Here is a 15,531-nt window from a genome sequence, read left to right on the forward strand (position 1 = left end):
TTTGTTGATGTCAGAATAGGCCTAAAGAACTGTTTGTTAAGTTGATGCCTTAATTGTGTACTATTATTTCTATAAATAGTTTTGTATTATTCCGTAGTACTGGTGAGGTGTTGTGCAAACATTATAATTTCCGATTCCTCTTTGTTCAATTTCTCGAACTTCCTGCTGTTTGAATCATTTGAATTTTTCTGTGATACATATTATTGTTTTTGCTTTTTTTTCTACATTTGTTCCACTAAATGAAAGTAAACAATCTTACGAATTGTCAGTAATATTACCAGTGTCGGCATAGTTAGGTTTTCCTCAACTGTTTTGCTTTAGAAATTTATCGTAAATCTGACTTTCACTTTTTATACAATTTGAATTGTTACTTATAAATAAATAAATAAATAAATAAATAAAAGACATAAATATATATATATAAATAGTGTCTGTATGAAAAATAGACAGATTTGCCGCAGAGTTCCTTACGCAAACCAAATACATTTTTTGTAGATGTAAATTTCTTCCGTTCATTAAGGTGATAATTTGAACGTGGGCTCAATGTGAATTAACAGTCCTAGTCACATTTAACTCTCGCTTGGACGAGAAGTTATAGACAACGCTATGTGTATTTATTCTCATAAAAAATATCAAGCTACAATAAATGTACGATGTATCGAATTCGTAGATTCCAACCAGCTATTATTAAAACTGAAAACGTCAGTGCCTTCAATACAACAAATCTGTAAGGGTTGTGTATACCATACATCTGTAACTTGTCTGAGGTGTGATATAACTGTCTTGCCTGATTTAACGTTTTCAATAATGTATATATTGATAAGGTTAAGGGCTCACATAACTAAACAGTTTACTATATGTTATTAATAGTGACTCCCTCCCTTCATTCACTCGTTCGAGGTTCAAATGATATGAAATTCATATCAAATTAAAGTTTGAAATTGTTTCTATCTGATAAATGTTGTTATAGTAAATGTTTAATGGCCAAATAAGAACACACGGAAGTAACCCTGACATTTACAGTGCACTGGGGAACCCCCGCCTAGGGAATTCACGCCTTTTCACTCCTCGAATCCTCCATCATCCTATTTTCAGTAGGAGTGTACATATTTAGTTTTCCAAATCTGAAGACCCTACTTTTTATTCTCTTATATAGAAAATGCCCATTTCATATGTCATTTACTTAAGAAAACAGCTACAAACCTAAGAAATACATTTTCTTCATGATTTGGTTCAGGAGAAACACCAGCTGATTTGCTGATCTAGTTGTGCGAGTCCTAAACAATCAACAGAATAAGAATTAAACCAGTTAAATGGTCTCAAGTAGCATTATTTAATATCATCTAAATACATGTCTCCTGAAACCACCATAATTTCAAAAATGATATATTCATAACAAACGCCTATACAAATACTTATAACTTGCGATATAAATAATAAATTAAAAAACAACATGATTTAAAATCTAAGCATTTGAAGATGCCAGCTGCTGGATCATATAGAAGTAGATGACGTAACTCTGGCGGACTGTTGAAGTGCACGTTGTGTCGTTCTGACTGTCGACACGCGCGCGTGTATTCTATTGGCTCGTTTCATACACTGACATTTAATCATCACTGCGAGAGTACTCTTGATGTCATTATTCAGTGAACCGTAGAACAAAACATTCAGAAGACTGTTTAACCAAGACAATATGAGCAATGACTGAACAATGATATCTTTAAAAGGAATATCCGAATCGACGATAAGGAGGTGGATTCGAATGGAATACAATGGTAAATGACATCCTATAAAGAGGAAGATCATGGCTAGTAGGAGTCGGATAGATCGTCTTCTCTTCATCAGCAAACGGGTTCGTCCCGTCGTCTGGATATTAGGTTGTGAAGCTAGTCTGATAGATACGGCCACGTTACACGTCACCAGAACTGTACTAGGCAGGAGAAAAAGTACGAAAAAGTCCACATACACCAGGACCTGATGTACATCAGACTGGCTGTCCATGACGGTACACTCAGTATTGGTAACGTTACTGACGTCCGATATCCTGGTCACGGCACCATAAACGAAGGGAGCTCGCAGTGCGTACAGTAAAGCCAATGTCCAAACAAAACCAAGGGCGAAGTAAGGAAAGCAGCGATGTACACTTTTGAATTTGAAAGGGAAAAGTATAGCACGCATGCGGTCCATCGCCATTACGGATATAGACAAAGCACTGGCCGCACAAACAGCGTGCTCGCCGTAGTAACATAATTTACAAACAGCATCCACCCACATCACGTGGAGAAACATAACAGAGATGGCATTTGGTATGACAAATATCCCAACAAACATGTCCGCGAAAGCCAGTGAGAGAAGAAGAATGTTTTTTGATTTCCTCACATTAGCTTTAGCAAAAAGAATAAAGATAACAATGAAGTTGAGGATTGTTATTAAGACCATGAGAGTCACGTCTATCGCCAGAAATATCGCGTTGTTAGGCTCCTGCATCGTGGTACGGCCTCGCGACTATCCTTTGTAGGGATGTAACATCTGAGCTTCTGTAAACTTCTATTTAAATCTAATTTTCCTAATCAGAGTCACTTCGTTAAAACTGTTCAGTGTTGGAACGAAACTTTTGGTTTCTGCATGCTGCCTTGGATATTAACAAACAGAATAATGCCATCACGTGTATACGTGGATGTACAGGATATCCAATGCCGAGGTATTCATGGTGATGTCAATTAATTTCATTCATGACATTGTAACTCCGTATGGAAGTCTATATTTGGACTGCTGCTATCTTCACACATTGATGAGATGTACAACTGACAAGTCTACATCATATATCTATACATTTAAACACGATGTATCGCCCCAGTATATCAATAGATCGTGGATAACAAGCCCTTGTCTGCGGAATCCAGAGCCCAACACATCTCATCCAAGTCGGATCCGCCTAACATCCGGTCATTCGAAACCGGATCCTGTTAATGTCCTGTCGGTCTCGTGAATACAAGAGAAGTTCCGGTATAGCTGTCATCAATGTAGTAGTTCCAAGGCAACCGGTATCCTATAAAACAGAAATCAATTGGTATACGTTAGAATTACTAGTACGGAGAAAATTTGTTGTAAATCAACGGCGTTAGATTACTATATTGACTTAACGTGTGGTAGGTAAACCCAGTACAGGTACATAAGCATTATCCCAGAGATGTCAACACTTCTAACCCCAGTTAGGTACATGTAGATTTTATATCTATATTAACAACAATATACAACTTATCATCTAAAGTACGAGTGTAAGACAAGTATACGTAGCTAGAGGTCCTGGGTACGATCACTAGTGGAGGCAGTGACACTGTGTATACAATTTATGGAAAGTTGGCGTAAAGAAATAAAGGGTTGTAATTCGATACCCCTATTGGGACTAACACTAGATACATTAAAATATATCACATGTGTCTGCCAGGATTAACATTACTCACATCTTTATATAGATACATGTATAATTATTCTATTCATTACTAACCTATGTATGAACGCGGAAGATAAGTATACATTTACATGACCGGAATGCTGTGTTTAAATACGATTCCTCCGTTTCTGACATGCTAGCTGGGGGGCAGGTCACCTTTGTTAGACAGATCTTATTCTGATAATTCATTATTGTAGTAAAACATTAGCTATTATGACATGATAAGGACTATGAAATTATATATTTCTTCATATTAACAAGGTATTTGTCCATTAAAATTAAATCAAAATTAAATCAAAATCATCTAAAGATTTTTTTCAACACAACTTTTGTCTTAGTTTAAAACGTACGTTCCGTGACCGACTGCTGTGTTTTAATGTGAATACCATATTCCCGAGAATACCGATATTCCATCTGAGACAAAGATTTCTACTCCGTCATCTGAGTGATACTAGTTCACAGTTCTGACCATGAACACCGACCCGTTCCTTTTACAAAACTCTCCCTATATTATTATACAGACTCTAAATATCACAGGCGCTTGGATCTGGGTGCTGTGGAAAGTACAAGGTTGGCAACTCCGCCACGTGCGAAACGACCTCACTTCAATCGACGAAAAAACATAACTAATCAAACTGACACTGTGTACGCTATATACGACCGTCATCAAGAAACACTCACCTTTAACCTCTCGTGTCATTAATTACGAATGTTACGTTCAAAACACAATAATCCGTAAAATCATAGCCGAAATCTTCCTGCAGCACACCATTTTGCAACTGCTTCCTAAGCCGGGGTTTGATAGCAGTGTCGTTTACGATCTACTAATCTCGTTAAGCACCTTGTTTTGATTGGCTGAAAAAACATGGCAATGTATCGCTCTCTCTTATTGGTCAATAAAAACAGAAAAGGAAGTAGCTCTCGATAAAGTACGGATAAAGATGGATTTAATATGCACCTCATCCACAACTTCACCTATAAATTTGATATTTAACGTTAAGTGTCTAATTACTAGTTTTTCATCAAAAGAAACCACAGCAAACGCCGTGTGCCTGAAACTAAATATTTCTGATGTTGTCACTAAAGATTTCGAAATATCATATATCGGAATACTGTTTTTTCAATACCGCGATGTTTTACTGTTCATATGTAACATTTTCTTTGGTATCCTTGACTTATATTTTGGTGTCAACAAAATTTATTGTGTTAAAAACAGATTAAGACAACAGGCAGTGCCTATATATAAATCGTCTCCGGAATAGGCACACCATATACATTTACACAGAATATTAAGTTATTAAGAAGCGAAAAACATTTGACACTTTTGACTATCACTTCGAAAAACATTCAACAGTTTCAAATAATTTTCAGGTACATCAGTACGTACATACTTTTTATACAAAAATGAAAAAAACAAATATGGGAAATGCAGTAGCATACTTTTGTCATAAAATTAGAACAAGTTGCTTATATGATCAACTGATTTTGCTGAAATCAGGACAAAAAGAAAGAAAATGATATCACTAATAAGACTGTCATCATATCAGCTTACTATAATAGGGAAAAATGGAACGTATGCCAACATGGCATTGCTTACTTCAGATCTGTTTTTTAATTAAACATGCAGTCATTAGAGCCGAGAAAGACAGGTCTGCATCCCGTTTGATCTAGTATTACAATATATTTCGAGAATATTGAATGGTTTCCCGTTTAATATAACATATATTTCACGAGTATGACAGAATATTGATATGTTCACGAGTGCGAAGCACGAGTGAAAAATATCTAAATATTCTGTCATACGAGATATTCAAAGAAAAGAAAATGGGGAGAACTCGATAAATCCCGAGTGTTCCGAGTGCAACTGTGTATCGAGAATTGAGAACGATATTTTCCGATTGTAAACGAGGAAAAACATTTCTTAAAAGTAGTTAAGGGCGAATTTAAATAGGGGCGAATAACTTTTGTGTGGCTCAAAGGCGAAATAACCTGGGCGAAAAATACCAGGTAAACAGTATCAATTTTCACAACTTTGAAAAAATGCTACCAATACTGCTAGTACACGGCGAACAAATAGGTGTTAAAGTGGAACTTATCCGTACATATATGTAATGATACTCTCTTTTTACGTCCATGTCTAGAGCAAGTTATTGAGCACCGCTGATGTATATGAAGTCGTCTGATTTAAAAAAAAAACCCCACAATTTTAACTACTAAAATGAGGAAGATGAAGATAAAGAAAAGGAAAGGACAATCTGATCTCTGGCATAAAAAGTATGCTATTTAATGGGTCCGTGATCTAACAAACGACAGCCTGTACGAAAGATTTGTTCGGAGGTGACCATAAAAATACACCTAGCGACGACCGATTATATAACGGCATGATATTCTAACTCCGTGTGTAAATGAGGAATCTAAACAGGGGTTTTATTTGTTTTTTTATTTCGGCGATGTTTTCACTGAATATTGTGATTTGGATCTTAAAATTGGTAGTTAGTGAAACGGTAGGTTAAAAATGAGTGTTTCCTGATGACAGTCGTATGAATAAATGTGCTATTTTCGTTGATTGAAGTGAGGTCGGGTGCCGTTTCGCACGTGGCGGAGTTGCCAACCTTGTACTTTCCACAGGACCCAGACCCCTGCCATATATTAAAATATTAAAATCAATAATTTTCTATGCAAGCGCCTGTGCTCAATAGCACAAAATCTTTTCTGTCGAGTGTCCAGACCTGAATTGATCCCGGTCTATGGAGTGTGATAATCCAACCCTCCCACCAACTGGGCTATATAATCACGCATTGTCGGCGGAATGACATCACAATGACTTACCTCAACTAGCTAAAGGACTCTGGCTATTTTCTGGTTGTGACGGCAACCGACCATTGGCAGAGACGTATATACCCTGACAACAAGTCTCTTCCATTGGCAACCGAACTTGACACTGCGCACGTTCCGCCCTGATTTCAGGAACGAAAGACATAATAATGTCAGTATTTTAACACTAAACTTGACAACGGTGTGTACTTACATTTTGTGTATTATATGTCCCATTTAAACAGATTAGTTGCTAATTCACACCGAGTTATTCCATCGCTTTCAGTAACCTATTTCGAACATGGCGGCATTGGTTGTTAAAAATGCGGAATGTGTGTACCAAGCGGAACAAATACAAAATACGAAGAAAAAAGCTTTTCGTTTATTTTTGCTTTACATTCATTTTTGTATTAACCGGACCGTAATTTTCAATCCGTGTTGTTACCGGGATGAGACCTTGAAATGTAAATGATCGTTATTCATCATTGACTATCATGAAAAAGAGGTAATAACACGACACTGTTAAGCATTTAAATGTAATTTAGCTGTTTAATATAATCAAAATCCTAACTAAGAAAATTTGACATTATGCGCAGTAAAAATCCGAAGTTAAGAGGATACACGGCGCTCGTCACATATACAATGCTTCATTACTTTCTAACATTATTACGGACATTTCCCAGAGTCCGATTTGGTTACAGGAAAATCAACAATGTATTTAAAAATAAATATTTATAACAAGAAAAGACTGTTGCATAATTTGAAACAGGAACGGGAATGTTGTTACAGAAAAAATCGACCGTGTACATTGTATTTAAAAATGACAATTTGAAAAAATTGCAAAAGTCTGTTGGGTGATTTAATACAATGCCAAAAGCTGCGTATTTTACACTTTTACCACCCTCCAAAAAGGTCGAGTTTCTAATTTCATCCTTTTAAATGAAGTGGAAAACCTAACGTGCTGTTTTATGCGCTGTCGGTGGTGTTTCTTATGTGTCATCTTTAAGACGTGAAGAAGTCAAAACATGTTATGAAAAATATAATCAAACAGAATACTTCAGTTTCGTTTATTTTGTTTAACTTTCTCTCAACAGCCAGGGTCATTAAAGGACGTACCAGGTTTTGGAGGTGGAGGAAAGCCGGAGTACCCGGAGAATAGGAGCTTCAGGCATTGTTGTAAAGTGATAAGTGTCTTTATGTCATCTACTTGTAATGCTACACTTGATCTGACAGAGAAGTTTGAGTACGGCTGTACTTCAAACACGCTAAAATCTAGCTGTCACATTATCTTAATTATCTTATAGATTAAATTCCAGTCTGAATCCCCCCCCCCCCCCCCCCCCCCCCCTAAGTCGCTGGGCCATATTGTGTATTCTATTGAAACAGTATCCTTCCAGAACGAGGCTCGCTTCCGACTAATCAGCGGTTGTTTGTGTCACTTTATAAGATGAAAATACTCCTGCTTCGTTAGGGGTTACTTGATAAAGAACAAAGCGTTCGCTAGGGTATTGATTTATGGTGAGAAAAAGATGACGTGGTAATGTAAAGTAACAGGTAAGGGGTATATATACCACGTATAACCTGAACGTGTGCCGTCTATCTTGCCCGGTTTCATAAGAGTTCCTCAACTTTATTTTCCACAGAAAAGCATCGTTGGTTTAAAAGAAAAAATAATCAAGGACTTTTTCTGAAATTTTGTATTTGTTTGTTTGTTTGTTTACTTATTGTTTGTTTATCCATCTTGAGGCAGTAGATGTATTGCCCAAGGACACAACGACGACAGCACAGACCGACTCTTTCTCAGATTTCCTAGAAATACAAACCGAAACGGGTAGGGAACGTCGAACTACCCGGTGGACCATATCAACTCATACAGGTATCATTGTAACAGGTGGGACATGTCAACTCATACAGGTATCATTGCAACAGGTGGGACATGTCAACTCATACAGGTATCATTGTAACAGGTGGGACATGTCAACTCGTACAGGTATCATTGTAACAGGAGGGACATGTCAACTCGTACAGGTATCATTGTAACAGTAGGGACATGTCAACTCGTACAGGTATCATTGTAACAGGAGGGACATGTCAACTCGTACAGGTATCATTGTAACAGGAGGGACATGTCAACTCGTACAGGTATCACTGTAACAGGTGGACCATGTCAACTCGTACAGGTATCATTGTAACAGGTGGACCATGTCAACTCGTACAGGTATCATTGTAACAGGTGGACCATGTCAACTCGTACAGGTATCATTGTAACAGGTGGACCATGTCAACTCGTACAGGTATCATTGTAACAGGTGGACCATGTCAACTCATACAGGTGTCATTGTAACAGGTGGGACATGTCAACTCGTACAGGTATCATTGTAACAGGAGGGACATGTCAACTCGTACAGATACCATTGTAACAGGAAGGACATACCCACACGTACAGATTTCCATTGTAACAGGAGGGACATACCCATACGTACAGATACCATTGTAACAGGAGGGACATACCCACACGTACTGATACCATTGTAACAGGAGGGACATACCCACACGTACAGATACCATTGTAACAGGAGGGACATACCCACACGTACATATACTATTGTAACAGTAGGGACATACCCACACGTACAGATACCATTGTAACAGAAGGGACATACCCACACGTACATATACTATTGTAACATGAGGGACATACCCACACGTACAGATACCATTGTAACAGGAGGGACATACCCACACGTACAGATACCATTGTAACAGGAGGGACATACCCACACGTACAGATACCATTGTAACAGGAGGGACATACCCACACGTACAGATACTATTGTAACAGGAGGGACATACCCACACGTACGGATACTATTGTAACATGAGGGACATACCCACACGTACAGATACCATTGTAACAGGAGGGACATACCCACACGTACAGATACCATTGTAACAGGAGGGACATACCCACACGTACAGATACCATTGTAACAGGAGGGACATACCCACACGTACAGATACCACTGTAACAGGAGGGACATACCCACACGTACAGATACCATTGTAACAGGAGGGGCATACCCACACGTACAGATACCATTGTAACAGGAGGGACATACCCACACGTACAGATACTATTGTAACAGGAGGGACATACCCACACATACAGATACTATTGTAACACGAGGGACATACCCACACGTACAGATACCATTGTAACAGGAGGGACATACCCACACGTACAGATACCACTGTAACAGGAGGGACATACCCACACGTACAGGTACCATTGTAACAGGAGGGACATACCCACACGTACAGATACCATTGTAACAGGAGGGACATACCCACACGTACATATACCGTTGTAACAGGAGGGACATACCCACACGTACAGATACCACTGTAACAGGAGGGACATACCCACACGTACAGATACCATTGTAACAGGAGGGGCATACCCACACGTACAGATACCATTGTAGCAGGAGGGACATACCCACACGTACAGATACCATTGTAACAGGAGGGACATACCCACACGTACAGATGCCATTGTAACAGGAGGGACATACCCACACGTACAGATACTATTGTTACAGGGGGACATACCCACACGTACAGATACCACACTAACAGGAGGGACATACCCACACGTACAGATACCACTGTAACAGGAGGGACATACCCACACGTACAGATACCATTGGAACAGGAGGGACATACCCACACGTACAGATACCATTGTAACAGAAGGGACATACCCACACGTACAGATACCATTGTCACAGGTGGGACATACCCACACGTACAGATACCATTGTAACAGAAGGGACATACCCACACGTACAGATACCATTGTCACAGGAGGGACATACCCACACGTACATATACCATTGTAACAGAAGGGACATACACACACGTACAGATACCATTGTAACAGGAGGGACATACCCACACGTACAGATGCCATTGTAACAGGAGGGACATACCCACACGTACAGATACCATTGTTACAGGGGGACATACCCACACGTACAGGTACCATTGTAACAGGAGGGACATACCCACACGTACATATACCATTGTAACAGGAGGGACATACCCACACGTACATATACTATTGTAACAGAAGGGACATACCCACACGTACATATACCATTGTAACAGGAGGGACATACCCACACGTACATATACCATTGTAACAGGAGGGACATACCCACACGTACAGATACCATTGTCACAGGAGGACATACCCACACGTACAGATACCACTGTAACAGGAGGGACATACCCACACGTACAGATACCATTGTAACAGGAGGGGCATACCCACACGTACAGATACCATTGTAGCAGGAGGGACATACCCACACGTACAGATACCATTGTAACAGGAGGGACATACCCACACGTACAGATGTCATTGTAACAGGAGGGACATACCCACACGTACAGATACCATTGTTACAGGGGGACATACCCACACGTACAGATACCACACTAACAGGAGGGACATACCCACACGTACAGATACCACTGTAACAGGAGGGACATACCCACACGTACAGATACCATTGGAACAGGAGGGACATACCCACACGTACAGATACCATTGTAACAGAAGGGACATACCCACACGTACAGATACCATTGTTACAGGGGGACATACCCACACGTACAGATACCACACTAACAGAAGGGACATACCCACACGTACAGATACCACTGTAACAGGAGGGACATACCCACACGTACAGATACCATTGTAACAGGAGGGACATACCCACACGTACAGATACCACTGTAACAGGAGGGACATACCCACACGTACAGATACCATTGTAACAGGAGGGACATACCCACACGTACATATACTATTGTAACAGAAGGGACATACCCACACGTACATATACCATTGTCACAGGAGGACATACCCACACGTACATATACCATTGTCACAGGAGGACATACCCACACGTACATATACCATTGTCACAGGAGGACATACCCACACGTACAGATACCATTGTCACAGGAGGGACATACCCACACGTACATATACTATTGTAACAGAAGGGACATACCCACACGTACATATACCATTGTCACAGGAGGGACATACCCACACGTACAGATACCATTGTAACAGAAGGGACATATCCACACGTACTGATACCATTGTAACAGGAGGGACATACCCACACGTACAGGTATCATTGTAAGAGTACCGTCCCTGCTTTCCTGTGTACTTGGCTTCACGTAAATGTCTTAAATCTCAAGGTGTCCTGGATCAACTCACTTGATCTAAAAGGTCCGATTAATGAACGAGCATGTAGAGTTGTGATCCCTATTGATGTACAGGTCGGTCGATAAACGTCTTGCCGGCATATTTGTTTAGTTAATTAAGCTGTCCTCATCATAGCTGAATGATTTCGGAATGATGTTCTTGATACATTAAAAAATGATTATAAAAAAAAGAAAGATAAAAAGTTCAAGCTTACATCCTCCCAATCAAGGTTTGATTAAAGGAGATTCAAATAAGCAGATACGTATAGACAACTTTACAGGTAATCTGTCATCAAAAACTTGTAACGAAGTTAGCTGTCTATAATATCGTCTTATCGCGGACACGTGCGAGACTTGGTGCCGAGTTAGATATTGGAATTAAGAACATTACATAGACAATCCTGTTAGGATATCTTAGCAAAATCTGAAACATACATATAAGATACGAAGAGGGTTTATGTACGTATAACTTTCCATTTCATGTCTCGTTAAGAGTGATATTAATTGATTCGTGTCGACACACCAGTGAGACCTTTTATTGAATTAGTTCTGATCTTACTGTTCGGTCTGACAGGATTACTCTAATTATTGTGATAGATTTATTTTTTTCTAGTCATAAACTTCTGAAATAAAAACAGATGTTTCAATATCCAATCGATTAAAACACAATTACTGACATACAGTGTTTCAAAATAAGGTTAAAATAACGACACCGCCATACAAGACCATAACAAAAATATATCCGAGCGCAGGGCATGGGGGTGTTTAACGACCATCCCAGATGTTATACACCCCCACCCCAGTATAAACGTATGTATGAGCCATGCAACGTGGAGATATTTGAATACGACTCAAGATGTCGTGCATGTAAAAGCACCAAAAAGAAGAGATTTGTGTAGAATTGACAGGCGGGGGAATGTTTAACCCCTATCCGAGATGTCATGTAACCACCATATCATGTAAAACGATCTCAGACGCTGCTCCCCATAGTAGAAATGTATGTACGAGCGCCAGGGTAGAAATGTTGACTCAACGTCCCAAAGTAGAAATGTATGTACGAGCGCCAGGGTAGAAATGTTGACTCAACGTCCTAAAGTAGAAATGTATGTACGAGGGCCAGGGTAGAAATGTTGACTCAACGTCTTAAAGTAGAAATGTATGTACGAGGGCCAGGGTAGAAATGTTGACTCAACGTCCCAAAGTAGAAATGTATGTACGAGGGCCAGGGTAGAAAGGTTGACTCAACGTCCCATAGTAGAAATGTATGTACGAGCGCCAGGGTAGAAATGTTGACTCAACGTCCCATAGTAGAAATGTATGTACGAGCGCCAGGGTAGAAATGTTGACTCAACGTCCCAAAGTAGAAATGTATGTACGAGGGCCAGGGTAGAAATGTTGACTCAACGTCTTAAAGTAGAAATGTATGTACGAGGGCCAGGGTAGAAATGTTGACTCAACGTCCCATAGTAGAAATGTATGTACGAGGGCCAGGGTAGAAATGTTGACTCAACGTCCCAAAGTAGAAATGTATGTACGAGGGCCAGGGTAGAAATGTTGACTCAACGTCCTAAAGTAGAAATGTATGTACGAGTGCCAGGGTAGAAATGTTGACTCAACGTCCTAAAGTAGAAATGTATGTACGAGCGCCAGGGTAGAAATGTTGACTCAACGTCCCAAAGTAGAAATGTATGTACGAGTGCCAGGGTAGAAATGTTGACTCAACGTCCTAAAGTAGAAATGTATGTACGAGCGCCAGGGTAGAAATGTTGACTCAACGTCCCAAAGTAGAAATGTATGTACGAGCGCCAGGGTACAAATGTTGACTCAACGTCCTAAAGTAGAAATGTATGTACGAGTGCCAGGGTAGAAATGTTGACTCAACGTGCTAAAGTAGAAATGTATGTACGAGGGCCAGGGTAGAAATGTTGACTCAACGTCCTAAAGTATAAATATATGTACGAGTGCCAGGGTAGAAATGTTGACTCAACGTCCCAAATTAGAAATGTATGTACGAGTGTCAGGGTAGAAATGTTGACTCAACGTCCTAAAGTAGAAATGTATGTACGAGGGCCAGGGTAGAAATGTTGACTCAACGTCCTAAAGTAGAAATGTATGTAGGAGTGCCAGGGTAGAAATGTTGACTCAACGTCCCAAAGTAGAAATGTATGTACGAGGGCCAGGGTAGAAATGTTGACTCAACGTCCCAAAGTAGAAATGTATGTACGAGCGCCAGGGTAGAAATGTTGACTCAACGTACTAAAGTAGAAATGTATGTACGAGCGCCAGGGTAGAAATGTTGACTCAACGTCCCAAAGTAGAAATGTATGTACGAGGGCCAGGGTAGAAATGTTGACTCAACGTCCTAAAGTAGAAATGTATGTACGAGCGCCAGGGTAGAAATGTTGACTCAACGTCTTAAAGTAGAAATGTATGTACGAGCGCCAGGGTAGAAATGTTGACTCAACGTCCCAAAGTAGAAATGTATGTAGGAGCGCCAGGGTAGAAATGTTGACTCAACGTACTAAAGTAGAAATGTATGTACGAGGGCCAGGGTAGAAATGTTGACTCAACGTCCCAAAGTAGAAATGTATGTACGAGGGCCAGGGTAGAAATGTTGACTCAACGTCCCAAAGTAGAAAAGTATGTACGAGTGCCAGGGTAAAATGGTGACTCAACGTCCCAATGTAGAAAAGTATGTACGAGCGCCAGGGTAGAAATGCTGACTCAACGTCCTAAAGTAGAAATGTATGTACGAGGGCCAGGGTAGAAATGTTGACTCAACGTCCCAAAGTAGAAATGTATGTACGAGTGCCAGGGTAGAAATGTTGACTCAACGTACTAAAGTAGAAATGTATGTACGAGGGCCAGGGTAGAAATGTTGACTCAACGTCCCAAAGTAGAAATGTATGTACGAGCGCCAGGGTAGAAATGTTGACTTAACGTACTAAAGTAGAAATGTATGTACGAGGGCCAGGGTAGAAATGTTGACTCAACGTCCCAAAGTAGAAATGTATGTACGAGCGCCAGGGTAGAAATGTTGACTCAACGTACTAAAGTAGAAATGTATGTACGAGGGCCAGGGTAGAAATGTTGACTCAACGTCCCAAAGTAGAAATTTATGTACGAGCGCCAGGGTAGAAATGTTGACTCAACGTCCCAAAGTAGAAATGTATGTAGGAGTGCCAGGGTAGAAATGTTGACTCAACGTCCCAAAGTAGAAATGTATGTACGAGGGCCAGGGTAGAAATGTTGACTCAACGTCCTAAAGTAGAAATGTATGTACGAGGGCCAGGGTAGAAATGTTGACTCAACGTCCTAAAGTAGAAATGTATGTACGAGTGTCAGGGTAGAATGTTGACTCAACGTCCTAAAGTAGAAATGTATGTACGAGGGCCAGGGTAGAAATGTTGACTCAACGTCCTAAAGTAGAAATGTATGTACGAGTGTCAGGGTAGAATGTTGACTCAACGTCCCAAAGTAGAAATGTATGTACGAGCGCCAGGGTAGAAAGGTTTAAGAATGAAAGAAATTAATATGGGGAAATTAAGATTAAATCACTGACAATTTATACACTGCTTCTCACTGAAGTGCCCTAATTAATGGATACCCACGACAAAGACAATGACATAAACAAAAAACAACAAATAAAAAACAGCATTTTATTCTTTGTTATTCTTTTTTTTTTTTTTTTTGGGGGGGGGGGGGGGGGGGGGTTGTTTCTCGTTTCTTTGTTTGTTTGTTTTGTACTGTATACGATGTAACATTTGTAGCTTAATGTATAAAATAGGTGAATGGCTAATATATCCTAGTATAGCTGTCAGTACAGCTGGTGTACAATACGTATTGTTATCTAATGAAGCATATTCTTTGGACAGACAGGCCTACACAGCTATATATGTCTCTATGGATTGTACAAAATACAAACAAACTATCAACACATTCCAATGCAAACTGAGAATTAGATACAGTAGAGA

The 15,531-nt window shown here is 39.9% G+C and overlaps 1 protein-coding gene across 1 annotated transcript; it reads right to left on the minus strand.

Annotated features, from left to right (window-relative positions):
* Positions 1-1,349: 1,349 nt before the first annotated feature.
* Positions 1,350-4,249, minus strand: LOC117344562 (neuropeptide FF receptor 1-like). The gene is made up of 2 exons (XM_033907354.1): positions 4,136-4,249; positions 1,350-3,049 (listed from the first exon to the last, which is right to left on the minus strand). Exon 2 carries the CDS (start codon positions 2,485-2,487, stop codon positions 1,495-1,497), a length of 993 nt encoding a protein of 330 aa, XP_033763245.1. The 5' UTR covers positions 2,488-3,049; positions 4,136-4,249; the 3' UTR covers positions 1,350-1,494.
* Positions 4,250-15,531: the final 11,282 nt, after the last annotated feature.

The sequence above is a fragment of the Pecten maximus genome, chromosome 16 (genome assembly GCF_902652985.1).
Source record: "Pecten maximus chromosome 16, xPecMax1.1, whole genome shotgun sequence".
NCBI classification, from domain to species: Eukaryota; Metazoa; Mollusca; class Bivalvia; order Pectinida; family Pectinidae; genus Pecten; species Pecten maximus.

Excerpts from the sequence above, each read along its gene's own strand:
- LOC117344562 (XM_033907354.1), bottom strand. The coding sequence starts at position 2,487 with ATGCAGGAGCCTAACAACGCGATATTTCTGGCGATAGACGTGACTCTC.